This window comes from Phalangium opilio, unplaced genomic scaffold, assembly GCF_054372755.1.
Source record: "Phalangium opilio isolate 3A_F unplaced genomic scaffold, DU_Popi_V2 ptg000079l_1, whole genome shotgun sequence".
In the NCBI taxonomy this organism is placed as follows: domain Eukaryota; kingdom Metazoa; phylum Arthropoda; class Arachnida; order Opiliones; family Phalangiidae; genus Phalangium; species Phalangium opilio.
This window is the reverse complement of record NW_028324187.1, coordinates 893,135-906,406: the sequence shown is the minus strand read 5'-3', so window position 1 is coordinate 906,406 and position 13,272 is coordinate 893,135. Positions and strand designations below refer to the sequence as shown.

The 13,272-nt window shown below is 38.1% G+C and overlaps 2 protein-coding genes across 2 annotated transcripts; one reads left to right on the top strand and one right to left on the bottom strand.

Moving 5' to 3' along the window:
• Window positions 1-305: 305 nt before the first annotated feature.
• On the top strand, window positions 306-3,338 carry LOC149654055 (sialin-like). The gene is made up of 8 exons (XM_089845208.1): window positions 306-662; window positions 1,284-1,524; window positions 1,595-1,751; window positions 1,820-1,902; window positions 2,076-2,549; window positions 2,607-2,739; window positions 2,811-3,052; window positions 3,120-3,338. Exons 2-8 carry the CDS (start codon window positions 1,300-1,302, stop codon window positions 3,336-3,338), a joined length of 1,533 nt encoding a protein of 510 aa, XP_089701334.1. The 5' UTR covers window positions 306-662; window positions 1,284-1,299.
• An 8,140-nt stretch (window positions 3,339-11,478) lies between these two features.
• On the bottom strand, window positions 11,479-13,264 carry LOC149654054 (polyprenol dehydrogenase-like). Its single transcript, XM_089845426.1, has 6 exons — window positions 12,857-13,264; window positions 12,595-12,801; window positions 12,338-12,439; window positions 12,058-12,265; window positions 11,790-11,982; window positions 11,479-11,728 (listed from the first exon to the last, which is right to left on the bottom strand). Exons 1-6 carry the CDS (start codon window positions 13,023-13,025, stop codon window positions 11,546-11,548), a joined length of 1,062 nt encoding a protein of 353 aa, XP_089701552.1. The 5' UTR covers window positions 13,026-13,264; the 3' UTR covers window positions 11,479-11,545.
• Window positions 13,265-13,272: the final 8 nt, after the last annotated feature.

Below are 13,272 nucleotides of genomic sequence, written 5' to 3'. Positions count from 1 at the left end.
TTTCAATTTGAATTTTGGTTGCACCCAATCTGCTCAAACACTATAGTTGTCTTAACATTAAATATTCTATTTGTTAATGAAGTTTTCTCGTTTCCTTGGTATGAGGGAACAAAAATAAAATAACTACATTGTACAAATGCACATAATTAAACTCTTATGTTTGTCGTTTTTTATATATTATTTTAAAAAAGGGGTTTGAAATAAAAATTCAATGATCGATTTATACGCTACTATCCATTTAAAACTGACAGCCAATAATAGAAAACAGTAATCTCTCTTGAAAGAAAGTGTTAAAAAATATTCACACTCAAAATATCCCACGTAAGAAATAAGAAAAAAATAGTCTGGGATGTTATAAAAGTCTTCAGGAATTAATTATCGTATTTTATCTTTTGAGTTTAGGCAACGAGTATTCTAAGCAAACCAGTCAATTCTGGATTATAATAAAATTAATGATGTAATAAAGAACCACACCTGACCTAGCGTGATCGTGTCCTACAATCCCCCCTCATAACGACTGACGTTTTAAGTACTGATTTGACAATTATAAAAGGCAACTTGGGTCTCCCCAAATGAAACACAATTCCAAGAGATCCCTTCTCAATAGGGTAGCTCGAAAGGGCTTTCCTGAAGAAAACCATCTTCGCAACTACCAACTAAAGGTAATAAATAATTTGTAAATTAACTAATTTATTGAGAATTATTTCTTCTATTATTTTGACTTCAACCAATCAGTCTTAGTAAATTTTTTTTTTCCATAACGAATCGTAATACTTCGTGACGCTATGCAGTTGAATTGAGTAAATTCAGATTAAAGGGACATTAAATTACATTGATATATTAAAGGGAGAGTAAAGGAATTGAGATGATTCATAGAAAAACTTTTAAGTGCCTTGGCGCGGGGCCAGTGTTTATACCACTTGCAACCTCTTGCAACGCACCAGTACAGCGTTGCCTACGTTAACGGCGCAATTAAAGAACAATTGAAGTGTATAATTTCATTAGTAAATTTAAAACAAAAGCATGACACTTCCCATTGCCATAATGCTAAATTACTTATAGCTTATCGTTCTGTGTCATACTTATTGCTGCTTGGTAACTTATAATATAAATGCTAACGGCAAATTACTAAACTAATATACGCGTGCATGCATCCACAACTACAAAGAAATTTTAAAACCCGAGCCTATAACAACAGAACCCATTAAAAAGTTTGAACGCGCTATAGCAGTGTTATACGATCTTTGATTGACCAAATTCGTTGTGGGCATATTCTTTTACAGGTACGAAATATTTACGATGAAGGACTTGATACCAGCCCGGTATATGGTGGCCTTTATGACCATGATGGGTCTTGTGGTCATCTACCCGCAACGGGGTAACTTAAGCGTGGCTATAGTAGCCATGGTAGCCTCATCAGGACATAACAATCAATCGCTTTCTAACGCAACCGCCTCGTTTGATGACGAAACGTGTCCATATCCTTCAACTTCCGGAAATAATACCGAATCTGATTCTGATATGGTATATTTGATTTCCTCACATCAAATACCGTGAATGTTGAATTAAAAATTTGGTGTTTTGGACATTGCAGTTAAGCAAGGGGGAATTCCACTGGTCACAAACTACGCAAGGTTTTATCTTGGGTGGATTTTTCTATGGGTACGTCATTACTCAGCCATTGGGTGGACGTTTCTCCGATATGTTTGGTGCCAAAATAATGTTCGCAATTGGCGTCATAATATCTTCAAGTAAGATAAAAGCTTGTTTTAAAAAATTTACTATTTCAAATTAATACCAATTTAATTCTTTATTGCAGTTATGAGTCTCATAACGCCATTGGCTGCTAGATGGAATGTACCAGCTTTTATTGCAGTTAGAGTAGTGATGGGATTAGCTCAGGTTAGTTACTATTATATTACCCATGCATGATGGCGAAACTATTCCAATCAGAATAGTTTGAAGAGATAATCCACGTAATGGAAGAATCTCTTTGGTCTTACTCTGATTGGTCATAGAGTTTTATCTAAACTATTTATGACTAACCACACCTCTCATTATCTTCCACACTCTAGAGTATCAACATTCCCGCAGTATTCTCTCTTATGGTCAAATGGATTCCTCCAGCGGAACGTGGAATCCTTTTAAGTTTAGCTCTATTGGGTGCTCATCTTGGCAACATTATAGTTATGCCAATTACCGGATTCCTTTGCGAAGGCGACTTCATGGGCGGATGGCCCGCAAGTTTCTACTTGTTCGGTTGTGCCGGGTTCATATGGTTGGGTTTTTGGTGGTTCTTGGTCTACGACTCCCCCGAAGAACATCCTAGAATCTCCGAAAATGAGATGGCCTTCTTGAGGGAGAAGATGGACAAAGGCGAGAAGAAAGTATCGTCGGACCCTGAGAATGTCCCCTGGTTCAAGCTACTGACCTCAAAGGCGGTTTTGAGTTTGGCATATGCAAAATTAGCCCTAGCTTGGAATTATAATGGAATGTTGACCAAGTTACCGTCGTACTTGGAGTCGGTTTTGCATTTCAATATTCAAGATGTAAGTAACAATGATAAATGGTGTAACGTTGACACTGATGTTAATTGTCACTTACAGAATAGTAACATTAATTCCATGATGTACGGAGCTGCGGGAATTTCGCTGATGTTAAGCGGATACCTCGCGGACGTTATCATAAAGAGATCTCGTTTCTCCACAGGCGCTTGGAGAAAAACCTTTCAAGCAATAGGTAAGATAACTGGTCCAAAATGACTCAATTTATGATGTATTTTCCTTAATTTTCTTCTTCAAATTCTTTAGCTTCCTTTGGTACCTCAATCTGTCTCTTCTTCATACCCACGGCCAGGTGCAACGATACTTTGGTTGTGATCCTTCTCATAACCAACATGGCATTTTACGGCGTTCTCGCTGGTGGTGAACAGTCAAACGGGGTTGAAATCGCCCCACAATACTCTGGTTTAATCTCCGGAATTTGCAATTCCTTCTCATCAATCAGTGGGTTCTTAACGCCACTAATCGCTGGTCTCTTCTTGGAAGGCAATGTAAGCTAACGTCTTATACTTGGTCTTAAGAAGAATGCTTCCTTATCATAACACTTCATACATTTAGGAAGGAAGCGCTGTCAGTTGGAGCTACTTCTTTTACATGTCAGCTGCTATCAACGTAACAGGTGGCCTCGTCTTCATAGCATTTAGTTCCTCAACTGTACAACCATGGGCTTTGGAAGGCAAGGACAAATTAGACCAATTAGAGTCTAACAAATCGGATCCAATAAAGATGGAGAAACTTGGCGGAATTGATAATAACGGTTTCATCGAAAAATATTAGTCAAACTAAATTTTCATCCACAGTACAAATACAGCGTGTCGTCCCTCGTTAAGTTTGATTTTTAAATGTTTAATGTTAAATTAAATAATAACCATAAAGTATTTTGACTTTAACTGAAAGTTAAAGTCGAGATGTAGTACTTGCTATTATATAGCCAATTATGTAAATGTTAATTAAACGGTTTTTTGTATTTATTGGTGAATGTATGTAATGTCAGTGTGGAAGATTTGAAACTTTATTAAATAAATTTTAATTTCGCTTGACTTATTTTTATTTATGATTGAAGACCTGGATATGGTTTGATCTTATCACCTTCATCACTTTAGTTCCAGTCTTAGCTCTTTATCAAATGTTGAAAACGTCATCGATTACGCACTCATATTAACAAGGTGGTCAAGCCCACATAAGTCTACAATATAAAACGCGTAGGTCTACGACATAATAACTCTCACCTTCATCACTTTAGTTCCAGTCTTAGCTCTTTATCAAATGTTGAAAACGTCATCTATTACGCACTCATATTAACAAGGTGGTCAAGCCAACATAGGTCTACAATATAAAACGCGTAGTAAACGACATAATAACTCAAAAAATACACAGTTTTATATCAAATATCCAAATTTTATTATAAAAATACAAAAGTAGTGAGAATTTCAATGGTAACAAATCAGTCCATCCATTTCTGTAGCATGTCCTCAGTGAAACGCAACAAATTGTTTTGTAAAGCGCGATTGTGAGACAGTTCTTAGCTCTTTATCAAATGTTGAAAACGTCATCTATTACGCACTCATATTAACAAGGTGGTCAAGCCCACATAAGCCTACAATATAAAACGCGTAGTAAACGACATAATAACTCAAAAAATACACAGTTTTATATCAAATATCCAAATTTTATTATAAAAATACAAAAGTAGTGAGAATTTCAATGGTAACAAATCAGTCCATCCATTTCTGTAGCATGTCCTCAGTGAAACGCAACAAATTGTTTTGTAAAGCGCGATTGTGAGACAGTTCTTAGCTCTTTATCAAATGTTGAAAACGTCATCTATTACGCACTCATATTAACAAGGTGGTCAAGCCCACATAAGCCTACAATATAAAACGCGTAGTAAACGACATAATAACTCAAAAAATACACAGTTTTATATCAAATATCCAAATTTTATTATAAAAATACAAAAGTAGTGAGAATTTCAATGGTAACAAATCAGTCCATCCATTTCTGTAGCATGTCCTCAGTGAAACGCAACAAATTGTTTTGTAAAGCGCGATTGTGAGACAGTTCTTAGCTCTTTATCAAATGTTGAAAACGTCATCTATTACGCACTCATATTAACAAGGTGGTCAAGCCCACATAAGCCTACAATATAAAACGCGTAGTAAACGACATAATAACTCAAAAAATACACAGTTTTATATCAAATATCCAAATTTTATTATAAAAATACAAAAGTAGTGAGAATTTCAATGGTAACAAATCAGTCCATCCATTTCTGTAGCATGTCCTCAGTGAAACGCAACAAATTGTTTTGTAAAGCGCGATTGTGAGACAGTTCTTAGCTCTTTATCAAATGTTGAAAACGTCATCTACTACGCACTCATATTAACAAGGTGGTCAAGCCCACATAGGTCTACAATATAAAACGCGTAGTAAACGACATAATAACTCAAAAAATACACAGTTTTATATCAAATATCCAAATTTTATTATAAAAATACAAAAGTAGTGAGAATTTCAATGGTAACTGTTACGTTTTGAAAGATACTTCTTTATTTCTAAGTTTATTACAAGACTGTCAGTTCAAGAGTGCCTAGCTCAGGTTCTAGCTGCCGCTTATATCAACTCTAGCCCTAGCGGCGCATTCTATTATCTCCGATTCTGATCATGTGATTTCTAGCATGTGACTTCCAGTAATACATAACATCTTTCTTTTCCCCTTATGTAAGATTCTAATTCTCTAATTCTACATTTACATTAATTATTACTGCCGCTACATTTACTGTATACCCTCTTTCCTTTCTCGTTAATTAATCTGATTTGTTGTTTTACAATGTTCCATAAAATAATACGTGATTACAATTAAAATAACTATGTGATTACTATTAAAATAACTCGTAATTAGCTAAAATTTTAAAATGATAAATAAAGTCCTTAACGAGTTTAGCAGTTCTTAATTTTGATATCGCTGCGGTCTGATGATGGGACGTCCCCTGCGTGTTCTTGACTGGGAGTATGCTTGCTCAGGTCGTGGGTGATCTGGTGGTGTATTAGTGGCCGTTGTTGGAAGTCGTGCTGGGTTCGTATGGCTGTTCATGGTAGTGTTACGACCGGGCTGAATTCGGTGATGTATGTGGAAGTCGTCGGTTGGAAGGTCAACTGCTATTGGAATTTCTACGTTGTCCTGTCTTCTGTGTCTCTGTAATTCCCGCTGTACTTCGTCCTGAGGTGGAGTCTGTTCTGGTAAAGCTTGGTCGTCATTTGGTAGTGATATGGATACTGCCGTTGCTATGGTCTGATGATGGTGGTTTGGCTGGTTGAGTGTCTGTAGGTTTGGGTTTGCTGGTAAGAACTTAGGTTTGGTTCGAGCGTAATAGATTCGTGTGTTAGAAGGGATAGTTTTAGTGAGTGGTGGGGTTGGCGAGGAATTCATTGTTGTAGGTTTCGTCATTGTAGTATTGGAATCGCTATAATCCTGACGTAGATGGGTTCTGGTGCGCCGAAGTATTTGTCCTGTGGCGGTTCGAATTTGATATGATCGTGGCTCCGGCCCTCTTGTTATTACTTTAGCTGGTAGCCATTGTCGTTGTCCAGCCCAATAATAGACTGGTTGATTGGTTTGTAGGTCGGGTAGTGGTACTGTATGTCGGGTGTTGAAATTCTCTACCATGCTGTGTTGCTGTTTAGCGATGGAGTTCTTGGCCCTCTGGACGGGATAGAAGGGTTTCAAACTGTTATTGGTAGTTGTTAAGGTTGTCCTTAGTCTTCGCCCCATGCTTAATTCCGCGGGAGACGGTCGATTCGTCTTGGGTGTCGTTCTATATTCCAAGAGTACCGTTTCCAAATCCTTGCCACTCTGCTTGGCCTTGATGATGGAATTTTTTATGGTTTGTATCGTCCTTTCTGTGAGCCCGTTAGATTGGGGGTAGTTTGGTGACGATGTGGTGTGCCGCACACCCCATTCTTCCAAGAATTTGTGGAATTGTTCCGAGTTGAATGGCGGGCCGTTGTCCGATATTAACCTTTGTGGAGGGCCGTGTCTGGCGAAATGTGGTCGGAGGAAGTTTGTTACTGCTTGGGTGTTCGTCAAGACTAGTTTCTGCACCTCCACAAAGTGTGAGAAATAGTCTACTAGGAGTATATATTTCTGTGAGTCCACATGAAATAAATCAAGGCCTACCATCTGCCATGGTAGTGATGGCAATTGGTGCGGTGTCATTGGCATTGGCGGGTTAGCTCTCTGGCGAGTGGCGCAGATCGCGCAAGCCCGAATATGTGTCGTTAGATCCTGGTTTAGGGTAGGCCAGAAGATGTTAAGTTTGGCCTTAGCGATGCACGAGTTAATCCCTTGATGGGTGGAGTGGACCTTGTCGAGGAGTTCTTTTTGCATTAGTTTTGGGATTATCAGTCTTGACCCTCGGAAGAGTAGGCCTTGCGTTGTGTGTAGCTCGTCTTGGTATGGCCAATATGGTCGAACCTCTGGCGGTAGAACTTTCGCTTGTTTCGGCCAGCCGCTCTCAATGAGAACTGTTATCTTTTGCAATGTGGGATCTTCCTGCGTGGCCTTCTTGTAACGTCCTTGTATGTCATCGGGCAAGGTGGTAATTACGTGTACTGCAGCGTATGGTCCTTCCAGATTTGATGTATTGATATCGGTCGTCTTCTGCGGGGCTCGTGAGAGCATATCGGCGATTAATAAGGATTTGCCTGGTACATATATTAGGTTGAATTGATATCTAAATAAGCGCATCGTTAATCTTTGTAACCGAGGTGTTATTAAGTGTAGAGGTTTCTGTAGTAGTCCAATAAGTGGGGAGTGGTCCGTTTGAATTGTGACTCTCGTTCCGGCGATATAGAAATTGAAATGTTCGCAAGCGTAAACTATTGCTAATAATTCCTTTTCTATCTGAGCGTATCGAGTTTGTGTAGGTGTGAACGATGTGGAAGCATATTCTACAGGGTGGTTTTCTTGAAGCAGTACGGCTCCTACACCGTACTGGCTGGCATCAACGGACAGGATTATGGGCTTGGCCGGGTCAAAGAACGTCAAAACCGGAGCTGTTGCGGCGGCGTTTTTAAGATTGTCGTAGTGTCGTTGGTGCGTTGGTTCCCACTGGAAAACAGCATCTTTTTTAAGCAGTGTTCGTAGCGGGGCCGTGTCTTCGTTTGCATGAGGGATGAATTTAAGTATGTAGTTCACCATCCCTAAGAAACTTTGGAGGGCTGGTTTATCGGCTGGTGGTGGTAACGCGGTGATGGCTGTGACTTTCTGCGGGTCCACGTGAACTCCCTCTGCAGTTAAAATATGTCCGATGTAGGACGTTTTTGAAACGGCCAATTGTAGTTTCTTGCGGCTGAAGCAGAGGCCCGTTTGTAAGGCTTTTTCCAAAATCCTGATTAAGGATTCCATATGCGATTTCATATCTTTAGTGGCAATTAAGAAATCGTCCGTGGAAATGTGCACCTCTGGGAACTCTGTGACAGGATAGATTCTGCGCAAGGAAGCCTGACACACCTCTGACCCTGTAGCTATGCCCATTGGTAGGCGTTGAAATCGGTATTGCCCTTCTGGTGTTGCAAACGTACAGAGCCTTGAACTTTCGTCGTCGAGTTCGATTTGCCAAAAGGCACTTTGAACATCCAGGACGGTGAAAACTTTAGAGCCCTTCAGTGTAGCAAAAATTTCTTGTGAGGTTGGGACTGGAAAAGGAGTCCGTTTGATGGCCTTGTTCAATCGTCGTGGATCGAGGCAAATTCTAACTTCGTTTCCAGATTTTGGCACGACGACCATAGGATGAACCCAATCTGCAGCTTCTGAAACAGGTATGATTACCCCATTTTGTAGGAGTCGTTCCAATTCCCGGCGAACTGGCTGTTGTAAGGCAATGGGGATCTTATGGGCTGCGGAGACAGATGGTATGGCATGTGGTTTAAGCTGGATAGAGTGTTTTCCAGGGATTTTGTATACAGTAATTGTCAAAGGCATCCGTAATTACCTTCACAGTTCTAGCATCATCTATTTCGGCGATAGGTAATGTTTTGTAAATGCGACGTCCCGTCGCACCTAGTATGTGTAAAAATGTAGCGCGTTGAATGGCGACCGTTTTGGTAGAAAGTTCGGCAGCAGTAGCGTATATGTCGTAAGCGTCTTTGTATTCCGACCACGCGGTCGCGGGATCTGGGCCGGGCAGAAATTGCGCGGGACTCTTGAATGACGTCATCGATCTGAAGTGTCTTGGAGAGACGTTATCGCGTTTAGGGTTAGCGCGACTTGTCCCGTTTCCGAGTTAAATTGACGAATATAATTAACGCGATAATATTACTTAGAGAGACCGTAGGTTATTTAATCCCACCTCTATCACCATGTTACGTTTTGAAAGATACTTCTTTATTTCTAAGTTTATTACAAGACTGTCAGTTCAAGAGTGCCTAGCTCAGGTTCTAGCTGCCGCTTATATCAACTCTAGCCCTAGCGGCGCATTCTATTATCTCCGATTCTGATCATGTGATTTCTAGCATGTGACTTCCAGTAATACATAACAGTAACAAATCAGTCCATCCATTTCTGTAGCATGTCCTCAGTGAAACGCAACAAATTGTTTTGTAAAGCGCGATTGTGAGACAGTTCTTAGCTCTTTATCAAATGTTGAAAACGTCATCTATTACGCACTCATATTAACAAGGTGGTCAAGCCCACATAAGCCTACAATATAAAACGCGTAGTAAACGACATAATAACTCAAAAAATACACAGTTTTATATCAAATATCCAAATTTTATTATAAAAATACAAAAGTAGTGAGAATTTCAATGGTAACAAATCAGTCCATCCATTTCTGTAGCATGTCCTCAGTGAAACGCAACAAATTGTTTTGTAAAGCGCGATTGTGAGACAGTTCTTAGCTCTTTATCAAATGTTGAAAACGTCATCTATTACGCACTCATATTAACAAGGTGGTCAAGCCCACATAAGCCTACAATATAAAACGCGTAGTAAACGACATAATAACTCAAAAAATACACAGTTTTATATCAAATATCCAAATTTTATTATAAAAATACAAAAGTAGTGAGAATTTCAATGGTAACAAATCAGTCCATCCATTTCTGTAGCATGTCCTCAGTGAAACGCAACAAATTGTTTTGTAAAGCGCGATTGTGAGACAGTTCTTAGCTCTTTATCAAATGTTGAAAACGTCATCTATTACGCACTCATATTAACAAGGTGGTCAAGCCCACATAAGCCTACAATATAAAACGCGTAGTAAACGACATAATAACTCAAAAAATACACAGTTTTATATCAAATATCCAAATTTTATTATAAAAATACAAAAGTAGTGAGAATTTCAATGGTAACAAATCAGTCCATCCATTTCTGTAGCATGTCCTCAGTGAAACGCAACAAATTGTTTTGTAAAGCGCGATTGTGAGACAGTTCTTAGCTCTTTATCAAATGTTGAAAACGTCATCTACTACGCACTCATATTAACAAGGTGGTCAAGCCCACATAGGTCTACAATATAAAACGCGTAGTAAACGACATAATAACTCAAAAAATACACAGTTTTATATCAAATATCCAAATTTTATTATAAAAATACAAAAGTAGTGAGAATTTCAATGGTAACAAATCAGTCCATCCATTTCTGTAGCATGTCCTCAGTGAAACGCAACAAATTGTTTTGTAAAGCGCGATTGTGAGACAGTTCTTAGCTCTTTATCAAATGTTGAAAACGTCATCTATTACGCACTCATATTAACAAGGTGGTCAAGCCCACATAAGCCTACAATATAAAACGCGTAGTAAACGACATAATAACTCAAAAAATACACAGTTTTATATCAAATATCCAAATTTTATTATAAAAATACAAAAGTAGTGAGAATTTCAATGGTAACAAATCAGTCCATCCATTTCTGTAGCATGTCCTCAGTGAAACGCAACAAATTGTTTTGTAAAGCGCGATTGTGAGACAGTTCTTAGCTCTTTATCAAATGTTGAAAACGTCATCTACTACGCACTCATATTAACAAGGTGGTCAAGCCCACATAGGTCTACAATATAAAACGCGTAGTAAACGACATAATAACTCAAAAAATACACAGTTTTATATCAAATATCCAAATTTTATTATAAAAATACAAAAGTAGTGAGAATTTCAATGGTAACAAATCAGTCCATCCATTTCTGTAGCATGTCCTCAGTGAAACGCAACAAATTGTTTTGTAAAGCGCGATTGTGAGACAGTTCTTAGCTCTTTATCAAATGTTGAAAACGTCATCTATTACGCACTCATATTAACAAGGTGGTCAAGCCCACATAAGCCTACAATATAAAACGCGTAGTAAACGACATAATAACTCAAAAAATACACAGTTTTATATCAAATATCCAAATTTTATTATAAAAATACAAAAGTAGTGAGAATTTCAATGGTAACAAATCAGTCCATCCATTTCTGTAGCATGTCCTCAGTGAAACGCAACAAATTGTTTTGTAAAGCGCGATTGTGAGACAGTTCTTAGCTCTTTATCAAATGTTGAAAACGTCATCTATTACGCACTCATATTAACAAGGTGGTCAAGCCCACATAAGCCTACAATATAAAACGCGTAGTAAACGACATAATAACTCAAAAAATACACAGTTTTATATCAAATATCCAAATTTTATTATAAAAATACAAAAGTAGTGAGAATTTCAATGGTAACAAATCAGTCCATCCATTTCTGTAGCATGTCCTCAGTGAAACGCAACAAATTGTTTTGTAAAGCGCGATTGTGAGACAGTTCTTAGCTCTTTATCAAATGTTGAAAACGTCATCTACTACGCACTCATATTAACAAGGTGGTCAAGCCAACATAGGTCTACAATATAAAACGCGTAGTAAACGACATAATAACTCAAAAAATACAGTTTTATATCAAATATCCAAATTTTATTATAAAAATACAAAAGTAGTGAGAATTTCAATGGTAACAAATCAGTCCATCCATTTCTGTAGCATGTCCTCAGTGAAACGCAACAAATTGTTTTGTAAAGCGCGATTGTGAGATAGTTTACTGGAAGAATAAATTTGGCTTTCTTCGAGATATTTGCCACCAACTCCTTCTAACGCTGGAGCGACTGCGGCGTAAACTACAGTTTCAGCACCTTCCTCTGGTTTCTAAATTAGAGCCTCGTCATAACTTAGTGCCGAAATTGCAGAAAAACGCGGCAATTATTACCTTAAACACGTAAGCTCCCAAGTATTTAGCCCACCAAACGTGTTTGTACAAATTGGTATAAACAACACCAGGATGAAGGCAGTTGACAGTAACGTGAGCATTTGATTCGGTTAATTCTCTTTGTAAAGAGTATGTGTGAAGAACTATGGCTAGTTTTGATTGTAAATACCCGAAATATTTGGAATAATACCGCCTTTAGGCAAAAGTAGGGTTAAAATTGCGTTATTGTAAGCTCCAGCTAGTAAGAATTAAACTCCCCTTAACTTACTCGCTTTGAATATCTTCAAAGTTAATACTACCCACAAAATGGGTACTGGAAGAGACATTCACTATTCTAGTGTGAAACGCGTCAGTCCCCGTTTCTTTTAATTTTGGCAACAATAATTTGGTTAGAAGGCAATGCGACAAGTAATTGACTTGAAAATGCTCTTCAAAACCGTCTTGAGTTTTGTTATAAGGTACATACATAACTCCCGCTAATTTAATCAATCCAAAATTACTTACAATAAGGCCAATTACCGATTTATATAATTAATAATTCAACCGACCATTATTAATTAAGATATGCAATGGTTTCCCTGATTCCAAAAACATTTGCGCGAATTTTTTTACTGATTGCATAGATGTTAGATGTAGTGGCCATATTTGAACTGTAATAATGTTTTACAGAAACATTTAGCTTGGAGTAGGGAAGTTTATGCTTCAAACTTCCCTCCTTCAAGGTAATGGGTCTGAGAAAGAGAAAGGATCCGCCATTTTTTGTCAATATAGGCCTATTTTTCAAATATAATTTTTCAAACCTTACCTTTACAGTTAAGCCTCTTTGATTCGAATGTATTTTTGAAATTTCTACATTCCTCTTCTGTTAAAGGAGCTCCTACGACCACATGCATGCCTAAAGTAAGCAATTTCTCGACTACTTTGAGCCCAATACCGCTGGTACCCCCAGTTATCACAGCCACGTGGTCTCGTCTGAATGGCAACTCTGTCAATTCAAAATAAGCCTTAGGGCCTTTGCAAAGTGTTAATTATTAAATGTGTTTTATCGCGTATGTAACGTTTCTTACCACTGTTAGTCAAAATTTTAGCCTTTCCTGTATATTTTCTGTATTGTTCTACTATTAAATAAAAAGCGCCGAGAGAATATGCTAATAAAAAATACTTTGTTTGGAACAGGAAACAATGCAACGATCCCATCAGAGATCTGAAAAAACCGGGCTTATCCATATCCGCCATTTTTACAGTACAAGCAGACGACGATTTTCAAGTCTTAGAAATTTTGGACTAGAAATAAGTATAAATCTTTTCTTAAGCTCGTGCCGAAATCAGCAGCAGTCTGGGAAATAAGGATAATTTTTAAACTAGTCCTTGGGACCAGTGACCCCCCTAGTGTCCTAAATAATAAACTGGTCTCCGGAGTGGTCCCAGCCTTTGTTCTCTTATAGATTTGCAATTAATAAACTGGTCCCGAGGACCAGTAACC

Excerpts from the sequence above, each read along its gene's own strand:
- LOC149654055 (XM_089845208.1), top strand. The coding sequence starts at position 1,300 with ATGAAGGACTTGATACCAGCCCGGTATATGGTGGCCTTTATGACCATG. Across the intron at positions 1,752-1,819 it reads TGGCGTCATAATATCTTCAA|TTATGAGTCTCATAACGCCA; the intron begins GTAAGATAAAAG and ends TCTTTATTGCAG. Across the intron at positions 3,053-3,119 it reads GTCTCTTCTTGGAAGGCAAT|GAAGGAAGCGCTGTCAGTTG; the intron begins GTAAGCTAACGT and ends TCATACATTTAG.
- LOC149654054 (XM_089845426.1), bottom strand. The coding sequence starts at position 13,025 with ATGGCGGATATGGATAAGCCCGGTTTTTTCAGATCTCTGATGGGATCG. Across the intron at positions 12,802-12,856 it reads TAAAATTTTGACTAACAGTG|GCCCTAAGGCTTATTTTGAA; the intron begins GTAAGAAACGTT and ends CACTTTGCAAAG. Across the intron at positions 11,729-11,789 it reads TGGGAGCTTACGTGTTTAAG|AAACCAGAGGAAGGTGCTGA; the intron begins GTAATAATTGCC and ends GCTCTAATTTAG.